This window comes from Loxodonta africana, chromosome 26 (assembly GCF_030014295.1).
Source record: "Loxodonta africana isolate mLoxAfr1 chromosome 26, mLoxAfr1.hap2, whole genome shotgun sequence".
Classification (NCBI taxonomy): domain Eukaryota; kingdom Metazoa; phylum Chordata; class Mammalia; order Proboscidea; family Elephantidae; genus Loxodonta; species Loxodonta africana.
The window spans coordinates 33,548,587-33,570,982 of record NC_087367.1 but is presented as its reverse complement, the minus strand read 5'-3'; the positions used below and the strand labels follow the sequence as shown (position 1 = coordinate 33,570,982).

Here is a 22,396-nt window from a genome sequence, read left to right as displayed (position 1 = left end):
TAGATGGGTGGGGGACTTGGAGATGGACAGGTTTGGATTAGGGTACAGGGAGGAATCAAAGCTTAATTTTCTAAATGTTTTGTTTGAGATACCCATTAATCATTAGACATCTACTTAGCAAAGTGTCCAAAGTAGTTGAATGCATACGTGTGTACACACACACACACACACACACACACACACCACTTACATAGACAAGGTAGTAGTCCAGGCTAGAGTTAAAGTTTACTATACAGAAGTCTGTAGATGCTGTTTAAATCCGTGAGACAGGATGAGCTCATCCAGGAAGTCAGTGTAGACAGAGAAGGAAGGCCACAAAGACTGAGCTCTGGGCCCTCTCCTGGATCAGGCCATGAGAAGGAGTGGCCAGGGAAGTAGATGAGAACCACAAGAAAGAGTGGGGTGACCTGGAAGCCAAGTGAAGAAAGTGTGTCACCAAGCAGAGAGTGCTCTACTGTGTCGAATGTGCTGAAAGTTTGAGAGAGGAAGAGCCAGGGAAATTGCCATTGGATTTGGTAGCATGGAGGCAGAAAAAGTCTGATTGGAGCAGGACCAGGAGAGAGAGAATGAGAGGAGAGGCAGTGGAGATACAGTATGGACAGCCCTTCTGAGAACTTTCGCTGTAAGGTTGTTGTTGTTAGGTGCCATCAAGTTGGTTTCAACTCATAGTGACCTTGTGTACAACAGAACGAAACACTGCCCAGTCCTGCGCCAGCCTTACAATCATTGTTATGCTTGAGCTCATTGTTGTAGCCAGTGTGTCAGTCCCTATCATTGAGGGTCTTCCTCTTTTCCACTGACCCTGTACTTTCCCAAGCATGATGTCCTTCTCCACAGACTGATCCCTTCTGACGACATGTCCAAAGTATGTAAGACGCAGTCTTGCCATCCTTGCTTCTAAGGATCATTCTGGTTGTACTTCTTCCAAGACAGATTTCTTCGTTATTTTGTCAATCCATGGTATATTCAATATTCTTCACCAACACCACAATTCCAAGGCATAAATTCTTCAGTCTCATTCATTGTCCAGCTCTCACATGCATATGACATGATTGAAAATACCATGGCTTGGGTCAAGCGCACCTCTTAGTCTTTAAGGTGACATCTTTGCTTTCCAACACTTTAAAGAGGTCCTTTGCAGCAGATTTGCCCAGTGCAGTGCATCTTTTGATTTCTTAACTGCTGCTTCCATAGCTGTTGATTGTGGATTCAAATAAAATGATATCCTCGACAACTTCAGTCTTTTCTCCATTTATCATGATGTTGCTTATTGTTCCAGTTGTGAAGACTTTTGTTTTCTTTATGTTGAGGTGTAATCCATTCTGAAATTTATGCACCAACCACTAAGGCCAGAGATGAGGAAAATGAAGATTTTTATCAGCTTCTGCAATCTGAAACTGATCGAACATGCAATCAGGATGCATTGTTAATTACTGGTGATTGGAATGGGAAAGTTGGAAACAAAGAAGAAGGATTGGTTGTTAGAAAATATGGCCTTGGTGATAGAGACAATGCTGGAGGTGGAATGATAGAATTTTGCAAGACCAACATTGCAAATACCTTTTTTCACCAACCTAAACAGTGACTGTACACATGGGACCTTGCCAGATGGAACACACAGGAATCAAATTGACTACATCTGTGGAAAGAGATGATGGAAAAGCTCCATATCATCAGTCAGAATAAGGCCAGGGGCCAACTGTGGGACAGACCATCAGTTGCTCATATGCAAGTTCATATTGAAACTGAGCAAGTCCCCGAGAGCCAAAATACAACCTTGAGTAAATTCCACCTGAATTTAGAGACCATCTGAAGAATAAATTTGATGCATTGAACACTAATGACCGAAGACCAGATGAGTTGTGGAATGACATCAAGGACATCATACATTGTTGTAAGGAGAGCAGAGAAATAGGGCATTATCTGCACTAGGACGAAATAGGCACAATGCTGAGGGTAACGGTAGGAAAGGAGTCTTTAAAGATGAGAGAGTGCAGCATGTATGTGTTTCCTAATGGGAATGGTAGAGAGGATGTCTTTGAATGGGCAAGAGAGGAAGGGATCCCATGATCAGTGAAGGACTGGCCTTAGATAGGTGCACATCCTTCATCAGGAAGAATGCAGGACATCTATAGATATGGGTAAATAGGTAGATGTGTTACCATAAATCACGGATTGGAGCCACCTACCACGAAGCCAATACTGAGACAGGAGGAGGTAAGCAGCAAACGGGCTTTATTGAACACCGTGTTCAAGAGACAGAGGGTTCCCCAAATTCTGTCTGCCCTAAAGGGGCTAACTGAAGGGTTTTATAGGGAGACGGTCAGGGTTTAGAGATTTCCAGGAACGTTAATTCTTCTTTGAGGTGGACGTAATGACGAAGTGACCTATTGTTGACGTCTAGCAGGTCTCTTATCACCATCCTGGTTTCGGTCACAAGATGGATCCGAATTTTGCTCAGTTATCTCAGGTCCTGATGGTATTGCTCATTGCCTTGTCCCCTGGTTTAATCAGCAACAAAAATCTCGGTTACCTTGTTTTTCTACAAAGAACAATCGTGAGACAGATTCAAGAGCAAGTAATTGACATTTTCAAAGAGTAGAGATTTAATCACGGGTTATACAGCTGAGCAAGAAAATATATTCACTTATTTTCATACTGAAACACTAAAGAAAATGTATTTTTTCTACTTCAGGTGTGTGTCTTATAGCTTCTATTTTCTCAGTGAAACAATAAGTGAGGTCTCATTGAGAGTATAAGACTACGTAGCTGCTGCATTTTTGCTGAAGTGGATATTTCTGGGACTGTATTTACATTTTTAAACATTTCAAACCTGGTGGACATTTGAAGCTCACTTTTTAAAAAATAGCTTTTTTGTTGAAGATGTACACCGCAAAACACAGTTCAACAGTTTCTACACGTGCTATTCGTGACTTTGATTACATTCTTTGAGTTATGCAACCATCTCACCCTCCTTTTCTGAGTTTTTCCTTTCCCGTTAATGTGAACTCACTGCCCCCTAAGCTTCCTATCTAACCTTTCTGGTTTGTGTTGTCAATTTGATTCCATATAGATAGCTCTTTAAAAGAGCAAATTGCTGAAGGCAGACATTCTTTACTAATTAAGCTAAACTATTGTTTGAGAAGGAAACCCTGGTGGTGTACTGGTTAAGAGCTATGGCTTCTAACCCAAAGGTCCGCAATTTCGAATCCCCTAGGTGCTCCTTGGAAACCCTATGGGCAGTTCTACTCTGTTCTGTAGGGCCTCTGTGAGTCAGAATTGACTGGATGGCAAAAGGTCAGGTCTACCGTTTGAGAAACCTGCTTTTTGATGAGTGAATAAATAAATTATAAGAAATCTAGGATATATCCAGAAATTTATTCTTGTCTTAAACACGTTGATATATATTCTCTTTCTTTGACTTTCTGTGAGCCAGTCTCCTTAAATATGTATAAATAGAAGGAAATCATTTATGTGTGTGTGTGAGAAAGAGATGAGTACCTGGCATACAGTTTATTTCAGTGCACATTTATTAAGAGAGATTGCAAAGGGGGAGAAAGCTGAGATGTTCTTCACTTGGATTTATATCACCTGTCTAGCAACTGTCTTTCCACCTCTTTATCTCCATAGTCCTACCTGAAAAACTCAGAGAGCTGGAATGTTACTCAGGATTCTTATGTGAGGAGGTCCTGCCTGACATTACAACTGGAGAGTTGAGCTGAATTTCCCTCTTAGAGGGTTTCCTAGGACTGGAAACCTGGTGAAGTGATAGATTTGATACGAATTTCTATTTATATAGCACCTTTCTCGAGGAACACAGAGCAATCTATGGGCATTATTTTTAATAGTCTAGGAGAAGTTCAGCAAGCCTAGAGAGCTGAACAATAAAGTCATGTTATTTTAAGCATTATTTAATACTTTGATGATTTGTCCTTCAAAGAATTCTTGGTCTTTGGGCAAGCATGGGTCCCAAGTGGGATAATGAGCAATTAGCTCTGTTTCCCTCATACCCAGAAGAGAATACAAGTGACCTGTGCATTGACTCAGCCCTGCGGGCTCTTTAACAGGCTTCAGTTAATGGGGAGAGTGATGGGTTTTAAGCACAGAGAGGTTGCCTGTCCTTCTCAGAGGGAGGATCTCGCCTTTGCTAGATGCTCCCTGTTGTTTAAGTTGGATACCTGCGAATGTGCTGTCATAGTATCCTGGATGAGTGCTGAGGGGCTGTATTTGTTCATGGCATCTGATGGGAGTCTTGAACTCATTATACTTATTTTTTTGGCTGCCTTGCTTTTGGTCACATCCTAGTCTAATGACTGAAAGATGGCAACTGTGCTCTTCTCTAGACTGATGTCCGTTTGTCAAGAATAATTTTCACAATTTTGAATTTTTCTATATTACTAATGATTGGGAAGCGTAAGTGAAAGCATTTTTATCTTGGGGAGGTATCAACTGCACTTCCATCCCATTTGTCATTCACTCTGAATATCTGTGGTTTGTTTTAAAATGTGTGCCAGTGCCTCTTCTTGGAGGTATAAATTTGCACAGGGTCTGGCAGAAGCTGCAGACAGGATGTTGACTCTTGAGTGTCTTGACGGAGGCCCAGTGGAGGTGCTATATGGCTCCAGGCAATTTAAGTTTCTAGCCAAAGCCTTTAAAACCCAAAGCTTTAAAGTGCTTGCTTAAGATTTCTGGGGCTGGATGTACCTACAGAGATCTAACATTTACCTTTTTTTTTTCCTCAAGAGGGACCAAGCATGAAAGCTGTGCCACTGTTTCCCTGTGGTCTTGACTGGCCTATCAATTTTCAGATCTGTAATTCTTAATCAGCCAGAGGTGCTAGTGGGGATGGTGTTCTACCAAAGATTTGACAGTCAGCGTGCCATATAACCTTTCTGGGTTTTAGTTTCCTCCCTGGTGAAGCAGGGCCTTAGACTAGAATGACCTCCAGCATCTTGTGAGCTCCCCATTTCTATGGAGTCTGACAGCCACTGTTGCCCCCAAGGACATGCTCAAGTTCATTCATTTATTTTCCATTTACTGGGTACCTACTGTATGTAAAAGCGTTAAAAACGAAAGATGTCACTTTAAGGACTAAGGTGAGCGTGACCCTAGCCATGGTATTTTCATATGCATGTGAAAACTGGACAGTGAATAAGGAGGACCGAAGAAGAGTTGATGCTTTTGAATTATGATATTGGTGTAGAATATTGAATATACCATGGACTGCTAGAAGAACAAATAAATCTGGGAAGAAGTACAGCCAGAATGTTCATTAGAAATGAGGATGGTGAGACTGTCTCACATACTTTGGACATGTTATCAGGAGGGACCAGTCCCTGGAGAAGGACATCATCCTTGGTAGAGTAGAGGGTCAGGGAGAAAGAGGAAGATCTTCAATGAGATGGGTTGACACAGTGGCTGTAATAATAGGCTTAAGTATAAAAATAATTGTGAGGATGGTGCGGGACTGGGCAATGTTTCATTCTGTTGTACTTAGGGTCACTATGAGTTGGAACTGACTTGATGGCACCTAACAACAACAACATCAACAACTCCATGTAAGTCTCCAGAGGTCCTTGAATATTAGCTTATTCAAGGAAAACCAACCAGTTGCCATTGAATCAATTCCAGTTCATGGTGACTCCATGTGTGTCAGAGTAGAGACGTTTTCCATAGGGTTTTCACAGCTGATTTTGCTGAAGTAGGCCTTATTTTTCCTGGTGCCTCTGGATAGGCTGGAACCTCCAACCTTTCCATTACCAGCTGAGTGTATTAACTATTCGCACCATCAAGGGGCTCCACCTATTCAGGAAAGGTGCCTTTTACAGATCCCGCTTGTGGAGGAACGTTCATGTCCACTGTTGCTGAATTCCTACTAAACGCTTGAACAATGAGTGGTATTCTCTTCAGCCTGTTGCATATTAGGACTTTGGAGTTCAGAGCAGTGGACCTTAGTTTCATGAACTTTAAAAGTCAAACGTTTTATACCCTGCCATACATGTGTGGAAGGATTTTAAGGGTATGCAGGCGGGGGAGTGTGTTTTCTAATTCACCCAGTGTTTATGGAGGTCCTATCAGAGTTGTGAATAACAATCTAGTGCCAAAAACAGTTGTGAGTTTTCTCATTATCCATTTCAGGAGGATTGACATTGGAGACTAAAGCTAATTTTAATGAAGAAATAATTGCTTCATGAAGAGACAAGAGGACTGCTGAGAATACAAGTGTCTTGTTTTAGCATTAGATTACTTTACAGAAGATTGCTTGTAAAACACAAGGGAAAATATGAAATAAAATATTTCTCTTATTCCAAAAAGATGTGGACGTTGTAAAAATCAAAATTAAATCATATGAAACTGTCTCTACTTGTTGAAATTCCAGGTGATTCCAGGCCAATTTTTTTTTTTTTTTGGCAACGAAATATTATAAGTTTTTAAAAACAATAGCCCCAGAGAATCTCAAGTGCCTATGAAGTGACTACTGTAGCTAGGAGGTAAAATGGGAGTAATAAGTGCTTGCTTTCTTTGGATGCTTCAGCTCTCCTTAAGTGAACATAATTTAGGTGACTGTACGAGCATCTGCATGGCAGCTGCAGGTGCTACAAGTGAATGCCAGAGAGGACAAAATAGTTGGCACACCGTTTCTAATTTCATTATTGTACCAAAAGCCAGAAAAAATATAAGCTTACATTCTTTTGAAGTGGGAAGATGTTGTCTCTTTTTTTCTTGGACTTTACACAAATACACAAGTATTCCCAAGATATGTGTTAACATAGTCTGAAAACTTAAGAGTATAAGCTATTGGGGAGGGGGGGCTACTGTAAAAAAAATGTAAATTTTGTCTGATTGTAGAATCAGCATTCCATTGTAGTTTTTCGTACTTCTCAGGTAGACACCCAGATAAATTTAAAATGTCACATAAGCCTTTAAAGCTGGAGTAGAAAAACTGTGTATCTGTAAATAAAATTTATTGGAACACTGCCATGCCCACTCTTTTACGTATTGTCTGCGGCTGCTTTCTTGCTGCAAGAGCATAGTTTAATAGTTGCAGTGGAGTCCTCTTGGCCCGCAAGCCTAAAATACTTACTATCTGGCCCTGACAGAAAAAGTTTGCCTGCCCTTTAAAGAAAGAATTTAGCTACCTCTGATATAGGAGTCCCTGGGTGGTGCGAATGATTAACGTGTTTGGCTGGTAAATGAAAGGACGATAGTCACCCAGAAGCACCTTGGAAGAAAGGCCTGGTGATCTAGTGAAAAATCAGCCATTGAAAACCCTATGGAGTATAATTCTACTCTGAACACGAGGGGTCTCCATGAGTTGGCATTGATTCAGTAGCAACTGATATTAGTATTGGTACCCTTGACATAAAGCATTGATTAAAAAAAAAAAAAAAGTCACCCAAACAAAAACCCAGTGCTGTCGAGTCGGTTCCGACTCATAGCGACCCTGTAGGACAGAGTAGAACTGCCCTCATAGAGTTTCCAAGGAGCGCCTGGCGGATTCGAACTGCTGACCCTTTGGTTAGCAGCCATAGCACTTAGCCACTACGCCACCAGGGTTTCCGATTTCGTTGATATTCAAATCATACTGGCCCCATAGCTTCCTATTGCATGCCCTTTTCAAGGTGCTGGAAGGCCGCTGGGATATCTCCCCACTTCAGCCAAGGTGTCCTGATCTCTATTATTAGAATCACTGACAAGGGAGAAAGAGTCTTGGAGAAACAATGGAAGGAATTGAGACTTTTTTTCCCTCTCTGGAGAAATCATCTCCTCTGTCTGTGAAATGAAAGGGTCAACCCAACTGATGCCTTTAGGTCTCTTCTAACTTTGACTTTCTTTGATTTCATGACAGTTTATCTTTAAGTAGTTGAAGGACTATCATGAGGAAGAGGTATTAGTTGTGTGGCCACGTGCAGCTGTATTAGGATTAATGGGTGCAAGTCACTATGAGAACAAATGTTAGCTCAAGAAAGACTAGAACTTACTAGGAACTGTCCGTAACTAGAATGTGCTAGATTGTAGTGAATAGCTAGTTCCCCATCACTAAAACAATAACACACGCACACACACACACACACACAAAACAAAACCTGTTGCCATTGAGTGGATTCCGACTCATGGTGATCCTGTAGGACTGAAGTGAACTGCCCCACAGGGTTTCCAAGGCTGTAAATCTTTATGGAAGCAGACTGCCATATCTGTTGACTACAGAAGGGCTGGTGGGTTCAAATCACTGACGTTTTAGTTAGCAGCCAAACACTTTGACCACTGCGCCATCAGGGCTCCTTTCCCCATCACCAAAGGTGGTCAGAAGGAGCCATGGTAGCACAGTGGCTAAGTGCTTGGCTGGTAACCAAAAGATTGGCAGTTCGAACCCATCAGCCACTCTGCAGGAGAAAACCGTGTCAGTCTGCTCCCATAAAGATCACAGCTTTGGAAACCTATGGGGCAGCTCTGCCCTGTCCTACAGGGCCTCTCAGAGTCGGAATGGACTTGACAGCACACAATAATAGAGGTATTCAAATTTAGCCTAGATAGCTACTTGGTACATGGAATTCAAGCACAGGATAAGAGATGGTTGTTGAATCAGAAAGCCTTTGAGCCTTGTTCAAACCTTGAAATTCTAATGACTTCATTGGTTAAAGTTCTTTGTTCCCAAGATCAGATTTTGACCATAATTTGTTTTGTTGATTGTCTATGGAGACATCTTGAATAGTTCCTGAAATTTTAGTCCGGTTAAACCAAAGCGGTATGAAAAAGGAGAAGCTTTTCTGGTGGAAGGGCATATAGAGAAAAGGCAGACCCCAGAACCAGTCTCCCCTTTGGCCACTGGTAGGACAGTGGTCAAAAAGAAGGGCACTGCTTTCTACCAGCCTTAAATCCCCCAAAATGAACTGTCTCTCTTCTCCTTCCGCTACCATCTTTGCTTCCTGGCTTGGCCCCTAGAAAGATGAAGGACCAGGCTAGGGGCATATCACAGATGTAGAAGTCAAAACAGGGTTTCAGTATTGCAGTTTGCCAAAGAGGTGAGAATTTAGATTGGGACCTGGTTATGAAGGGGACAGGTCTGGGTGAGGTCGGTATAAAGGCCTTGGGTAATGCCTAAAAAAGAGATGATGGTATTGAAAGGAAACTTCTCAGTCTTGCTTATTTGGGCTCATTAACCTCAGGACTTTAGGACAGTGCATTCATCCAAAACCATTAGCTAGAACAGGGGTTGGCAAACTTTGTCTATAAAGGGTCAGATAGTAAATATTTTCAGTTTTTCCGGCCGCAAAATCTCTGCTGTAACTTCTTGACTGCTGTTATATGCAAAAAGCAACCATAGATAATACACAAATGAATGAGTGTGGCTGTGTTCCAATAAAACTTTATTTACAGAAACAGGCAGTGGGCCGGATTTGGAAGGTTTTGGCTCTGTGGTGTATGTAGTTTGCTAACCCTTGATATAAAAAATAAATAAATAAATAAGACATTGAAAATCAGAACTGGCTAGAAAACATGAGCTCAGTTTTTTCATGTTTTGGAGAAAAGGTGAAATGACTTTTCCAAAGTCATATCCATGAAGTCGTGATTGAACTAAGAGTAGAACCTGGAAACTGACTTTGAGTCTAGTACCCATTGTGTTACACAATGCTGCCTCCACTGTGTTGTTAGGTGCCATTGAGTTGGTTATGACTCGTAGCAACCCTGTGTACAATGGAACGAAACACTGCCCGGTCCTGCAACATCGTCACAATCCCTGTTGTACTTGAGCCCATTGTTGTGAACACTGTGTAAATCCATCTTGTTGAGAGTCTTCCTCTTTTTTGCTGACCTTCTACTTTACCAAGCATGAAGGTTATAGCATTTGGTTTTTAAGAAAGGTCCATGTGAGTGAAAGAAATACTTGCTTGAAATGGTATGAAAATAGGAACAGTGAGAGAGCTCAAGGGTAGTATTTTAACAGAGGCAACCCTTTAGCCCTGTGACCTTGCCTAACTTTTTCTTAGATGGGCCCTGTTCACAGTAAAGCAAAATATATGTTGCATCAATTTATATGGAGAAATAACGCCCTAGAGTTGTGAAAAAGCAGTGGGCTCCCGCAGCTACGTCACAGGATTTGATCACTTCAGCTTCGAGTGCCAGGAGATTTGAGACATATGTTTTTAGACATGCTGCATGCTTAAAACATTTCCAGGGGTCGGGCTGCAAATAGTCACTTAATAAGTAGAGAAACAGGAAAAGTATGCAAGTCGAGGACACAAGCATTTATTCACCACTAGGTGCATGGCCAAGCCTTTTGCATTACATCTGCTTGTCAGGGTTGGCTCTTTAATCTCTTGTGCCCTTGGTATTGCTCTTTGTCTACCCGTGAATAAAGTGCAGCATTGTGGTTAGTAATCCCACTCCAGTGACTCGACTTCAAATGTGGTTTTGGAGTGCATCCCAGAGTTCTGTTTGCTAAGCTTCCTACTCCTGTTTCAGAGACACCACTGGATACAGAGCAGCGAGCACTCAAGGCTTCCCTCTTTCCTTAAACCTGTCGGGTTGTGGGCTCTCTCTTTCCCCCTCTCACTCCTGTCTTCTTTTCTTTCTTTTTTTTTTGTATTTACTTTTTTTTTTTTTTAAAACCTTCCAAGGCAAGTTCATGGATACTAAGCTGATGTGTTTGTTGTTCTTTTTCTCCCTGCCTCCGTTCCTAGTGAGTAACCACACTGGCCGCATCAAGGTGGTCTTTACTCCGAGCATCTGTAAAGTGACCTGCACCAAGGGCAGCTGTCAGAACAGCTGTGAGAAGGGGAATACCACCACTCTCATTAGTGAGAATGGTCACGCTGCCGACACACTGACGGCCACGAACTTCCGAGTGGGTGAGTGCCTCCCCGTCCCCTCACTGTCCTTACCGAATAGATTGCTATGAGGTCGGAGCACTTTGACACCCCCTCCATTCACACTGCTATTTACTGTCTCTGAGTACAGATATGCTTCTTTCACGGAAGCTTTTGAGTTACTTTCTGAATTATTTCAAACCTGAGTTTTGGCTTCTTGAGACATGGCAACTCAACCAGAATATTACCCCTTATTGCTTTTCATTTGCGCAGCCGTGTAGTGATGGGAGGAGTATGGTGGGGCAGAAGAGAACAGGCTGTAGATTAAGAACCTGTTGTAAAACTTGTTTTGATCAGCTTCAGATTTTATCTGCTCAGTGATAAGTAGAATTTGCATTAGATTTGGCTCATGTTATAAAATATGGTAGGTGATGAAATTTAAACTTTTACTTCATAAATAGCCATGCCCTAAAAAAAAAATAACTTACTGAAATTTGTCAAAAACCTGTGTTCTGGCTGTAGAAAAGGATATAGACTTGCATCTTTTGCCATGTTACTGCTCGAATTATAAATTGATATATAACATGGATTTGAGGGAAGACATACTAATGAAAAAATTACTGTCACTCAGAAACTTTAATTCTTTTCACAATTAATTTAAATTTGAATTATAATTGTCTGCAAAAAAGGCTTTTTGCTTCTTTTTAAGTTTTTTGTTTCTTTTTTACTTTTGTATATTGAGAAAGTAATGTGGTCTTCTGAGTGCTGTCACACTGCCATGTTGTCATGCAATACAGTATTTTTGTCACAGAAAAAATGTCTTTTATTATTTTTTGACCAATTATGGTTTGCCATGTGTACTCAAATAATCACAGACGCCCACGTTGCTTTATGAGTTACTCACAAGAATAACCTAAATGTCAGACAGATAATAACACTGGCTAGATCTGGTCTTTTTATGGAATATTGCTGTTTAGTCTTGGGAATGCATGTCTGGGGGTAAAAGAGGGGGTGTCTATTTCAAACTGATTTCCATCAAGACAAAATTTCAAAGGACAGCTTGGAATCCTTATTAGCTCTTTGACTGCTTAACTGCGTTATTGTGACTCCTAACCCTTATTATTATTTTTTTTAACCCTTATGAGGTCCAGGCAGAATTTGTGATCTTCTGTACTTAGAAAAAACATGTGCCCATAGACACTATTTAAATTCTCTGGCTATGATAAGGGGTATCTCGGGCATATTTTTAAAAGAATTCAGCTGTTAGGTGCCAAATGGCACTTTATGCTTAGCAGGGCAGGCAGCCGAGTGTAATGGGAAGTGTGTTGAACTGATGATGATCAGGAAACTTGATTCTGGTCCTGGTCCTCCCACTAACTAGCTAATCCACTGGGTGTGCCAGTTAATATTTCTGGACCTCAGTTTTTCTTACCCATAAAATAAATGGGATTGTATTTAGTCACCTCTAAAATTAAATTTATCTTTGAATTCTTATGACTTTTTATCATTAACAAGGAAGATCATTTTCTGGCTTTTTTAGAGGGCTGTGGACAAGGAAAGGAAGGGAAACAGCAATTCTCAGCAGGTTCTTATGGACTTTATGGCTTTTTTCCCATTTTACTTTTTTTGGTTTTCTTTCTTACTCTCACTGCTTTCCCTCTGCCATTAACAATAACCTCTCCTCCTCCTCCTTTTTCTCTTTGTATTTATCCTATATCTTTACAGAAGGAATGGCACAGTAGCTGGGATGGTGTGTAACTTGGCTTACAGTGTGTTCATTTTGAAACTAAATATTTGAATGCTTTATGAAACAGGGAAAGTCTGCTTGTTAAAACACGATACACACTTTCCTCTCTGGCATTTAGCCAGATGTTTAGGAAGAGAACACAAATAACGTATTCAAAATACGAAATTGGGCAAAATTATTTACAAAAAAATTTCCAAAACCAGAACTCAACTATTCCACAAAAGGATTGGCAGAGAAGTTTAATTTTTAAAAAGGAGGGTGGGTAAGGGAGCATAGTAATAAATAGTTTTACATGGAAAATCAGAGAAATATTTCATTTATATCCTGAGCTGTTTCCCTCTCGTATTTATATTTTGGTTCAAATATTGGATAGTTTGAAAGATAAGTTTTATAATGGTAATTAGGATTTATAAATTATAAATTTATATAATTTATAAATTTTTTTAAAAATCATTTTTGGGCACATAAAATCTCTTTTTGGACTTTACTGGTTTTAATATAATTTTATTAACTATAAAATTTTTATTAACTATAAAAAGTACTCTTCTAATAGTTATCTCTCTCATTTTCTCTCTATTTATATATTTGTAATAATCTTTTGACAAATAACATGTATATGGGAAATAAGTACAGTCTGAGGAAAATTAAAAATTTATTGTAACTTGTTAACTGCATTCTGGCCTCTAATATTTAAAAAAACAGAGACCAGTTATAGTCAAGTTGATTCCCACTCATGCCGACCCCATGTGTGTCAGAGCAGAACCGGGCTCCATAGGGTTTTCTTTTCATTTTTTAGAATTAAGAAACAATTTATTGGATATCTTCAATTTAATTAAAATGAGTCATTCAGATGAGAGAAATAACTGTTAGCAAATCTTTTTGGAATAAGCCATAAACCATAATAATTTACAGCAACAAGCATCCCAATGCTAATCACAGTTTTGAATCCATTGTATTTGTTTCTTATTCAATCATGAATCAGTGCTTGCTTTGTAATTTGTGTTTTCTCTCTTTTTTTTTTTTCTTTTAATCTTTTATTGTGCATTAGGTGAAAGTTTATAGAGCAAATTAGTTTCCCATTTGATAGTTTGCACCTTAAGTGTTCCAGGACATTCCTTTCATTCCCTACAGTGTGTCAGCACTCTTCTCATTTCCATCTTACGTTCCCCATTTCCTTTTGTCCTCATTTTCAACCTCTTCCTGCTTTCTCATTTTTGCTTTTGGGTGAATGTTGCCCTTTTGATCTCGTATAATTGATTGTTCTAAGAAGCATGTTCCTCTTGGATGTTATTATTTCATGAGCCTGTCTATGATTTGGCTGAAAGGTGGTCTCTGGGAGTGGTTTTAGTTCCAGTTCAGAAGGGTGTCTTAGGGCCATAGTCTCAGGGGTTCCTTTAGTCTTTGTCGGACCAGTAAGTATGGGTTCTGTTTAATTTTTTTTACATTTGGACATCCAGTTTTACCAGCACCATTTGTTAAAGAGACCATCTCTTACTTATTTAATGGACATTGGGCCTTTGTCAAAGATCAGCTGTCCATAGGTAGATGGATTTATATCTTGATTTTCAATTCTGCTCATTTCTCTATGTCTCTGTCGCTGTACCAGTACCAGGCAGTTTTTACTACTGTGTCTGTATGGTAGCTTCTGAGTTCAGATGATGTGAGTGAGGCCTGCTTTGTTCTTCTTCAATAATGCTTTGCTTATGTGGGGCCTCTTTCCTTTTCATATAAAGTTGGTGATTAGTTTTTCCATCTCATTAAAAAATGCTGTTGAAATTTGGATGGGAATTGCATTATATCTGTAGACAGGTTTGAGTAATATCAACATGTTTACAATGTCGAGTCTTCCTATCCACGAGCATGGTATGTTTTTCCATTTATGTAGGTCTTGTTTGGTTTCTTGCAGTAGTGTTTTGTAGTTTTCTTTGTATAGATCTTTTATGTCCCCGTTAGATTTATTCCTAAGTATTTTATATTTTGGGGGGCTGTTGTAAATGGTATTGTTTTCCTGGTTTCCTTTTTGAAGTTCTCTTTGTTAGTGTATGGGACTCCAACAGATTTTTGTATGTTGATCTTGTGTCCTACTGCTTTGCTGAATCTTTCTACTAGTTCCAGTAGCTTTCTTGTGGAATCTTTGGGGATTTCTATGTATAGGATCATATCATCTGTAAAAAGGGATAGATTAACTTCTCCCTTACCAATTCAAATGCCCGTTATTTCTTTTTCTTGCCGTATTGCTCTAGTTAGGGCTCACAGCACAATGTTGAGTAAGAGTGGTGACATGGCATTTTTGTCTGGTTCCCATTCTCAAGGGGAATGCTTTCAATCTCTCTCAGTTGAGAATAGTTTTGACTGTTGGTTTTGTATAAATGCCCTTAATTATGTTGAGGAGTTTCCCTTCCATTCCTATTTTCCTGAGGTTTTTATCAGGAATGCATGTTGGATTTTATTAAATGCCTTTTCAGCATTGATTGGAATGATCATGTGATTCTTTTTTTTATGTGGTGGATTACGTTGATTGATTTTCTAATGTTGAATCATCCTTACATACCTGGTATGAATCCCACTTGGTCATGATTTTTTTTTTTTTTAAATATATTCTGTTGAATTCTGCTGGCTAGAATTTTGTGTCTATATCCATGAGGAGTATTTGTCTATAATTTTCTTTTTTTAGTAGTGTCTTTGCCTGGTTTTGGTATCAGGGTTATGTTGGCTACAAAGAATGAATTTGGAGTATTCCTTCCTTTTCTGTACTCTGAAATAGTTTGAGTGGTGTTGGTGTGAACTCTTCTCTGAATATTTGGTAGAATTCTCCAGTGAAGCCATCTGGGCCTGGACTTTTTTTTTGTTGGGAGTTTTTTTTTTTTTTTTTTTAATACCTCTTGAGTCTCTTCTTTTGTTATGGGTCTGTTCAGTTTTTCTACCTCAGTTTGTGTTCACTTAGGAAGGTAGTGTGTTTCTAGAAATTTGTCCATTTCCTCTAGGTTTTCAAATATGTTGGAGTGCAACCTTTCGTAGTATTCTCTTATGATCTTTTTATTTCTGTTGCAGTGTACCCATCTCATTTATTATTCAGGTTGTATGCTTCCTCTCCTGCTTTCCTTTTTCAGTTTGGCCTGTGGTTTTCGATTTTATTGATTCTTTTAAAGAGCCAACTTCTGGTCTTGATTCTTCCTGTTGTTTTTCTGTTCTCTGTTTCTGCTCTGATCTTTATTATTTCCTTTCTTCTGGTGACTGTGGGCTTCTTTTTCTGCTCTCTTTCTGTTTGTTCAAGTTGTGGGGTTACTGTTTTGATTTTGGCCTGTTCTTTTTTGATGTGTGCGTTTATTGCTATAAAATGACTTCTGGGCATTTTGGTAAAATGTATTTTCATTCTCATTTGATTCTGGGAATTTTTCAATTCCATCTTTGATTTCTTCTATTACTCAGTGGTTGTTAAGCCAGGTGTTACTCAGTTGCCATGTATTTTTTTTTTTTCTTTGCTATTCATATTATTGATATCTCCTATTATGGCATTGTGATCAGAGAAAATGCTTTATATTATTTCCGCATTTTGGATTTTGTTAAGGCTTGTTTTTTGTCCTAAAATATGGCCTATTCTGGGTAATGTTCTCTGCACATTGGAAAAGAATATAGACTTTGCTGCTGTTGGGTGAGATCTTCTCTCTATATGTCTGTGAGTTCAAGTTTGTTGTGGCAGTTAGACCTTCTCTAACTTTGTTGAGTTTCTTTCTAGATGTTCTGTCCTTCACTGAAAGTGGTGTGTTGAAGTCTCCTGTTATTATTGTGGAACTGTCTGGTTCTCTTTTCAATGCTGCTAGACTTTCTTCTATGTATTTTAGTCCCCTGTCATTGGGTGTGTGGATATTTATATGGTTATATCATCCTGGTGGAATTACCCTTTGATTATTACATAATGTCCTTTCCTATCTTTTATGGTGAATTGTGCCTTAAAGTCTATTTTATCAGAGATTAATATTGCCATTTCTGCTCTTTTTTGGTTATTGTTTGCTTGATATATTTATTTCCATCCTTTTTGTTTGTCTTTGTGTCTAAGGTGGGTCTCTTGTAGACAGCATATTGATGGGTCCTTTTTTTTTTTTTTTAAATCCATTCTTTCACTCTCTGTCTCTATTCTGGTGTATTTAAGATATTTACATTCAATGTAATTATCCATATGTTTACTGCTATAATTTTGTTGTGCTTTTTTTGTGGTGTTGACAGTTTGTTCTGCTTAATTTTTGGTGCTGAATTCTTTTCGTTTGTGGATTTTCTTTTCATTTCTTTCATTGCCGCTGGTTTTGTGCTTACTGAGTTTGTATGTTTTTATTGTTTTTTTTTTTTTTATTTTGATAAGTAGGTTTGTTAACTTTCTTTGGGGCTATCTTGAAATTTACCTTTATCTTCTTAAGTTTAAACTAGACTTTTATTTCTTGATATCACCTTGACTTCCTCTACACATGGAAGTTCTATAACTACATCGTTTATTCCCTCTTTTTTGTTTGGACGCTGTTGTCATATTTACAATCTGATGTCTCTTGTCCCCTGTTTTCAGTCTTTTAGCTTTGTTGTTTTTGAGAATTCTTTATCTGGGTTGGAATCTGGCTGATGCTGTCCTGTGTCTTAACCTCAGGTTGTTGGTTCTCTACCCAAAGGACTCCCGTTAGTATTTATTGTCAGTTTGGTCTGGTTTCTACAAACTCCCTTAATTTTTGTTTATCTGGAAATGTCCTAATTTCTCCATTGTATTTGAAAGACAGTTTTTCTGGATATATAATTTTTGGTTGGCAATTTTTTTTTCAGGGTTTTATATATCCCATCGCATTCTTGCCTGTATGGTTTGTGCCAAGTAATCAGTGCTTAGTCTTATTGGTTCCCCTTTCCACTCCAACTGCTCTCAGGATTCTTTCTTTGTCTTATGCTTTGCCATGGTTGATTAGGCTATGTCTTGGTGACTTTCTTTTGGGGCCTGTCCTGTATGGAGTTCACTGAGCTTCTTGGATGGATATCTTCTTATCTTTCCTGATACTAGGGAAGTTTTCTGCCAGCAAATTTTTGACAATTCTCTCTGTGTTTACCATTGCTTCCCCCTATTCTGGAACTTTGATCATGTGCAGATTTCTCTTCTTGATAGTATTCTGCATAATTCTTAGGCTGTCTTCATTTTTCTTCTGATTTTTTTCTCAAACAAATCGATGTCAAGGGATTTGTCTTCAAATTTGTTGATTCTGTGTTCCGTCATTTCAATTTTGCTCCTATAGCCTTCTATTGAGTTGTCTAATTGCTGTAATTTTCTTGTTAATGTTTTGGATTTCTAGTTACTGTGTTTGTGTGGTTTCTAATTGTCTATTTATTTGTCATTATGTTCTTGTATTCCCGAATTCTTCTGTTTCTTTGTGTTTTCCTTGATTTTGTCTGTGTATTCCTTGATCTCTTGGAGAGCCTTGTATATTAGTCTTTTGAATTCTTTATTAGGAAGTTCCATTACCATTTCTTCCTCCGGAGGTTTTCTGGTTCTTTATTTTGGTCACTTGCTGGAACCATCTTGTCCTGCTTCTTTATGTGATTTGATATTGTCTGTTGTCTCTGAATGGTCAAGAAATTGTATTTATTTATCGTATATTCATTTGCTGCATCTTTAATTTTTTTGTTTTCTTTTCTTTTGATATATCTGAGTGTGCTGTGCACGTGTGCTACTCTGGGCACTGATCTGGCTGCGTTGAAGCTCTCATCCCCTTTCTCCAGGTGGCTGGGTAGCGACTGGGTGTGTGAGCTTGGGTCTCTGTTCTTTGGTCTTGCAGGGCTGCTGAGGATGTGACTGGTGTTTCTGGTGAGATGATGTATCTCTCTGGGCAGTCACCTGGCTGTGGGTGCAGGGGTGTTCTCCTTGGTCTCTGGGTTGGATGTTCTGTGTGCACCATACCAATTGCTGGGTAGTCAAGTTGAGGGTGCCCAGGTCATTGGTAACTGGTGAGTGGTACGGAAACTTTCACTGATGGTCCTGGGCAGGCTGGGCTGCGTAGGGGTGTTTGGTGTGGGGACAAGCCTCCAATTGTTGGAAGGGCGATGCGGGGTGTGAAACAAGGAGATGTTGTGTGTTCACAGGTGTCTAGAAGGAGCGCATGCTCCTGTCTGCTAGAGTGCATCATGGGGGAGGTTGTGCAGCTGGTCCTCAGGCCCCTGGCGCAGGTGGCTGTAGGGAGTAGGAGGCACTGCTGGGCCTCGGGTCCCCAGCAGGGGTGGCTAGAGGCAGTGGGAGGTACTGCTGGCCCTCAGGCCCCCAGCAGGGGTGGCTGGAGGGTGTAGGAGGCATTGTTCGTCCTCAGGCCCCTGGCAGGGGTAGCTGGAGGGAGTAGAAAGTGTGCAGGGCTGTTGGCACCTCTGTGAGTGGCATAGCAAAGGGGTGGGTGCCTCCAGTCCATGAGCTCCTGGATTAGGGGGTGGAGCGATGGTGGTTTCTGCCAGACGGTGATCACGTGCAGGGAGGAGGTATGTGCAAGAAAGGTGGGGGTGGGACTCACAGTCCTGCAGGCCTCCAATGTGGTGGGTTAGGATGGGCACAGTGGGTGGGGTGTGTATGCTTAACTTTTGCAGGGAGGGAAGCACTCCTGCTTGGCTCTGGATGTGAGTACAGAGTCACTCCTGCTGGGCTACACCAGGTGATGGGGCTTTGGGCTGGGAACACTACTTGCTTTGTCTCGGTATGGCTGCGCCGTGCAGGTTTGGCCAGCAGGGCACTGGTGATCTGTAATTCTCTGTGTTCACTGTTTTTATACTGTCTCCAGGTTGGGTTCTCCTTCCACATGGCACTTAGTTTGATTCTTCAGTCTTTGATGCTCAGGGTTCCAAGGTTATCATCTGTATCTGATCTTGTTTTATTGGGTCTTTGTTGTAAGAGGGATATTATGAAGCGTCTGACTACTCCACCATCTTGGCCCACCACCTCCATATTCAGTGGCTGATTTTTTGGAATTAGATCACCAGGCCTTTCTTCAAAGGTGCTTCTGGGTGAACTTGGACCTCCAATCTTTCAGTTAGCAGCCAAATATATTAACCATTTATACTTTTCAGGGACTCTTCTTCATATTTAAAGCACTAAAGATGAGAGTCAAAAAACTTTTTCTGTAAAAAAAAAAAAAGTGCCCAATAATCAATATTTTTGGTCTTGCGGGCCATATGTTTCCGTTGCAACTACTCAACTCTGCCATGGTAGCGTGAAAGCAGCCAGAGACAGTATGCATGTGAATGGGCATTACTGTGTTACGAAAATAGTGTGCTGCATTTTTCTCACATGCCATAGTTTGCTGAACCTTGTTATAAGGAGTCAAGGAAAATTACATGGACCTCAGAGTAAAACCAAAAAATCCAAACTCGTTGCTGTCGAGTTGATCCCAACTCATAGTGACCCTACAGGACAGAGTAGAACTGCCCCTTAGGGTTTCCAAGGAGTGGCTGCTGGATTTGAACTGCCAACCTTTTGGTTAGCAGCTGAACGCTTAACTACTGTGCCACCAGGCCTCCCAAAGACCCACATTTTCCACTTTTTTTTTTTTTTCCTATTGCTCCCATTGCTGTTGAGTTGATTCTGACTCATAGCGACCCTATAGGACAGAGCAGAACTGCCCCGTAGGGTTTCCAAGGAGTGCCGGTGGATTCAAACTGTGATGACCTTTTGGTTAGCAGCTGTAGCCCTTAACCACTGCGCTACCAGAGTAAAGGCGCTTTGATTAGGTAATCTGTTTAGCTCATTAGGAACTTAGACACAGAAGGGTTAAGTGACCTTGACTTACTTACATAGCAGGTCAGTTAGCCAGGACTAGAACCTGTGTCTCCTTATGCCATCTGGTTACTTACCTCCCCAGAGTCTGACCACAAGGTATGAGAGGGACAAGATGAGGGTCCTCATGGAATTGATCTTGTGGGAACACTGTGTGGTATAATCCAGAGAGAGAGAAAGGACCTGAGAGGCCAGTGTACCTGGGTTCAAATCCTGGCTTCATCGTGTTCCAGTTCTGGGCCATGGGGCATGCACTGGCTCTATCTCTTTTCTGGACCTATAGTGCTTCATCCGCACAATGCAGGTAATAATAGATATCACAGGGTGTTCCAGAGCAGGCACTTGGTTCCTGATAGTTCCCTTTCTTCTTTCATGCTTCTTCTGTGTTGGTCCTTCTGGTCTATGGTGACTTCACAGTCCAGATAAGCTGTCCAGATGGGAGAGGCAGCTGTTTTTCTCCAACAAGAAGAATGTATGTATTCATGTTGCGACAGCTAGATTATTTCAAATACAGTAATACGGTCACTTGGTATAACTTCTTGGTAGAGATATTGGAAAGCAATCATGATTGCTAAAATAACACATTAGGTTTATATAATGCTGCTTTCTCTGATGAGTTACAAAGGATTCATGTTCCATTACCCTCAATTGGATAATTATAAAAAAGTATTTGATAATTTAAAAAGTGTGTTCACAGATGTTATTTCATTTGGTACTTATGACCTCTGAGATGGTCATCTCCATAATTTGCAGATGTGGATACTGAGGCTTTAATGTCTTGGTTAAAGCTGACTTAAAGTCAGGTTTTCTTATCCCAGAGTCTAAGTACCTCTGGCTCTCTCACGTTGCCTCCTATGACCATACATACATTAAGCGATTATGTATAATCACTATACTAGATTGTCCAAGATAAACGAATAATAAAGCTGCCCTCTAAAAACTTATGTTTTGAGGAGCAGATGAAGAGTATACTTAAATAAACCTAAATCAAGGTAGAAATCTCGTAGAAGGAGCCTCAGAGCAGGGAGACCTCATTCCTAGTTGAGGGTTAGTATTTAGAGAGAAGAAAGATGGCATGCTGCTTTTCTGTAGTGTTTGCCTTGCTGTTGCTAGCTCCTGAACGTGGTAGCTCATAGTGGGAGGTGACTGGATACATACTGCCTAATTGTGGACTGATGGGGCAGTGGAACTTGACTCGTTGTTATGTGGCAGTAATCAAGATGGGTGGGGGAGAAGAGGAGATAAAGTTGATATGGGAAGCTATAATGTACACCTTAGAAAAATTAGACAGGGAGACAAGAAGATACAGGTGGTTTCTGGGAATTTGCAAACGTTTCATTAAGTGTGGAAAGCGTGAAAGGTAAAGTTTTTGTTAGTTGCCATTGAGTTGGCTCTGACTCATGACTATCCCATGTGTAAGAGAATGAAATGTTGTCCGGTACTCTGCCATCTTCATGATAGTTTCACTCAAGTGCAGAGAGCGTGAAGCTAATAGTAGTGGACAACAGGTTTGGAAAGGTAGATTGGAACAAGGCTATGGAGCATCTTGGATTTCAAGCTTAGGAATTTGGACTTTATTCTTTTAGACCTTACTACTGTTTTCTGAAAGGAGAAGTTGATATCTATAATTTTTTTAAAAGAGAGGGGGCAATTCTAGTTTTTTAGCTAGGAAACTAAGAGGCTAAATAAAGTTTCTGAACAGCCCATAATGGAAGACAGCCTTCTTCAGCAGTTCTGAGCTTTGTTGAATGTTCTGCTCTGGAAAGTCTCCCCTGAATCTCATATAACTGACTTAATACCACAGTGTTTTGATTAGAAAGAGAAGCAGTGCATGTTGCTTATCTCAAGTTCTCCTCATAAATGCCACTGCCATCGAGTCAATTCTGACTCATAGCTACCCCATAGGATTTCTAAGGCTGTAAATCTCAACGGAAGCCTACTGCCACATCTTTCTCCTGTGGAGCTGCTGATGGTTTTGAACCACTGGCCTTTTGGTTAGCAGTCAATCGCTTTAACCAATGTGCCACCAGGGCTCCTTTCTCCTCATAAGGGGGGAAGAAAATT

At 40.3% G+C, this 22,396-nt stretch overlaps 1 protein-coding gene across 9 annotated transcripts in view; it reads left to right on the top strand.

Moving 5' to 3' along the window:
- LTBP1 (latent transforming growth factor beta binding protein 1) overlaps positions 1 to 22,396 on the top strand; it is a 737,180-nt gene that overhangs the window by 337,299 nt on the left and 377,485 nt on the right. For 6 of the 9 annotated variants that reach the window (XM_064277221.1, XM_064277224.1, XM_064277220.1 and 3 more), the window contains exon 5: positions 10,683 to 10,850. In XM_064277221.1, coding sequence (XP_064133291.1) covers positions 10,683 to 10,850 — 168 coding nt within the window. Of the gene's footprint in view, positions 1 to 10,457; positions 10,851 to 22,396 lie in introns of those variants that run through there. The other 3 variants (XM_064277226.1, XM_064277225.1, XM_010595860.3) reach the window with 2 other exon arrangements.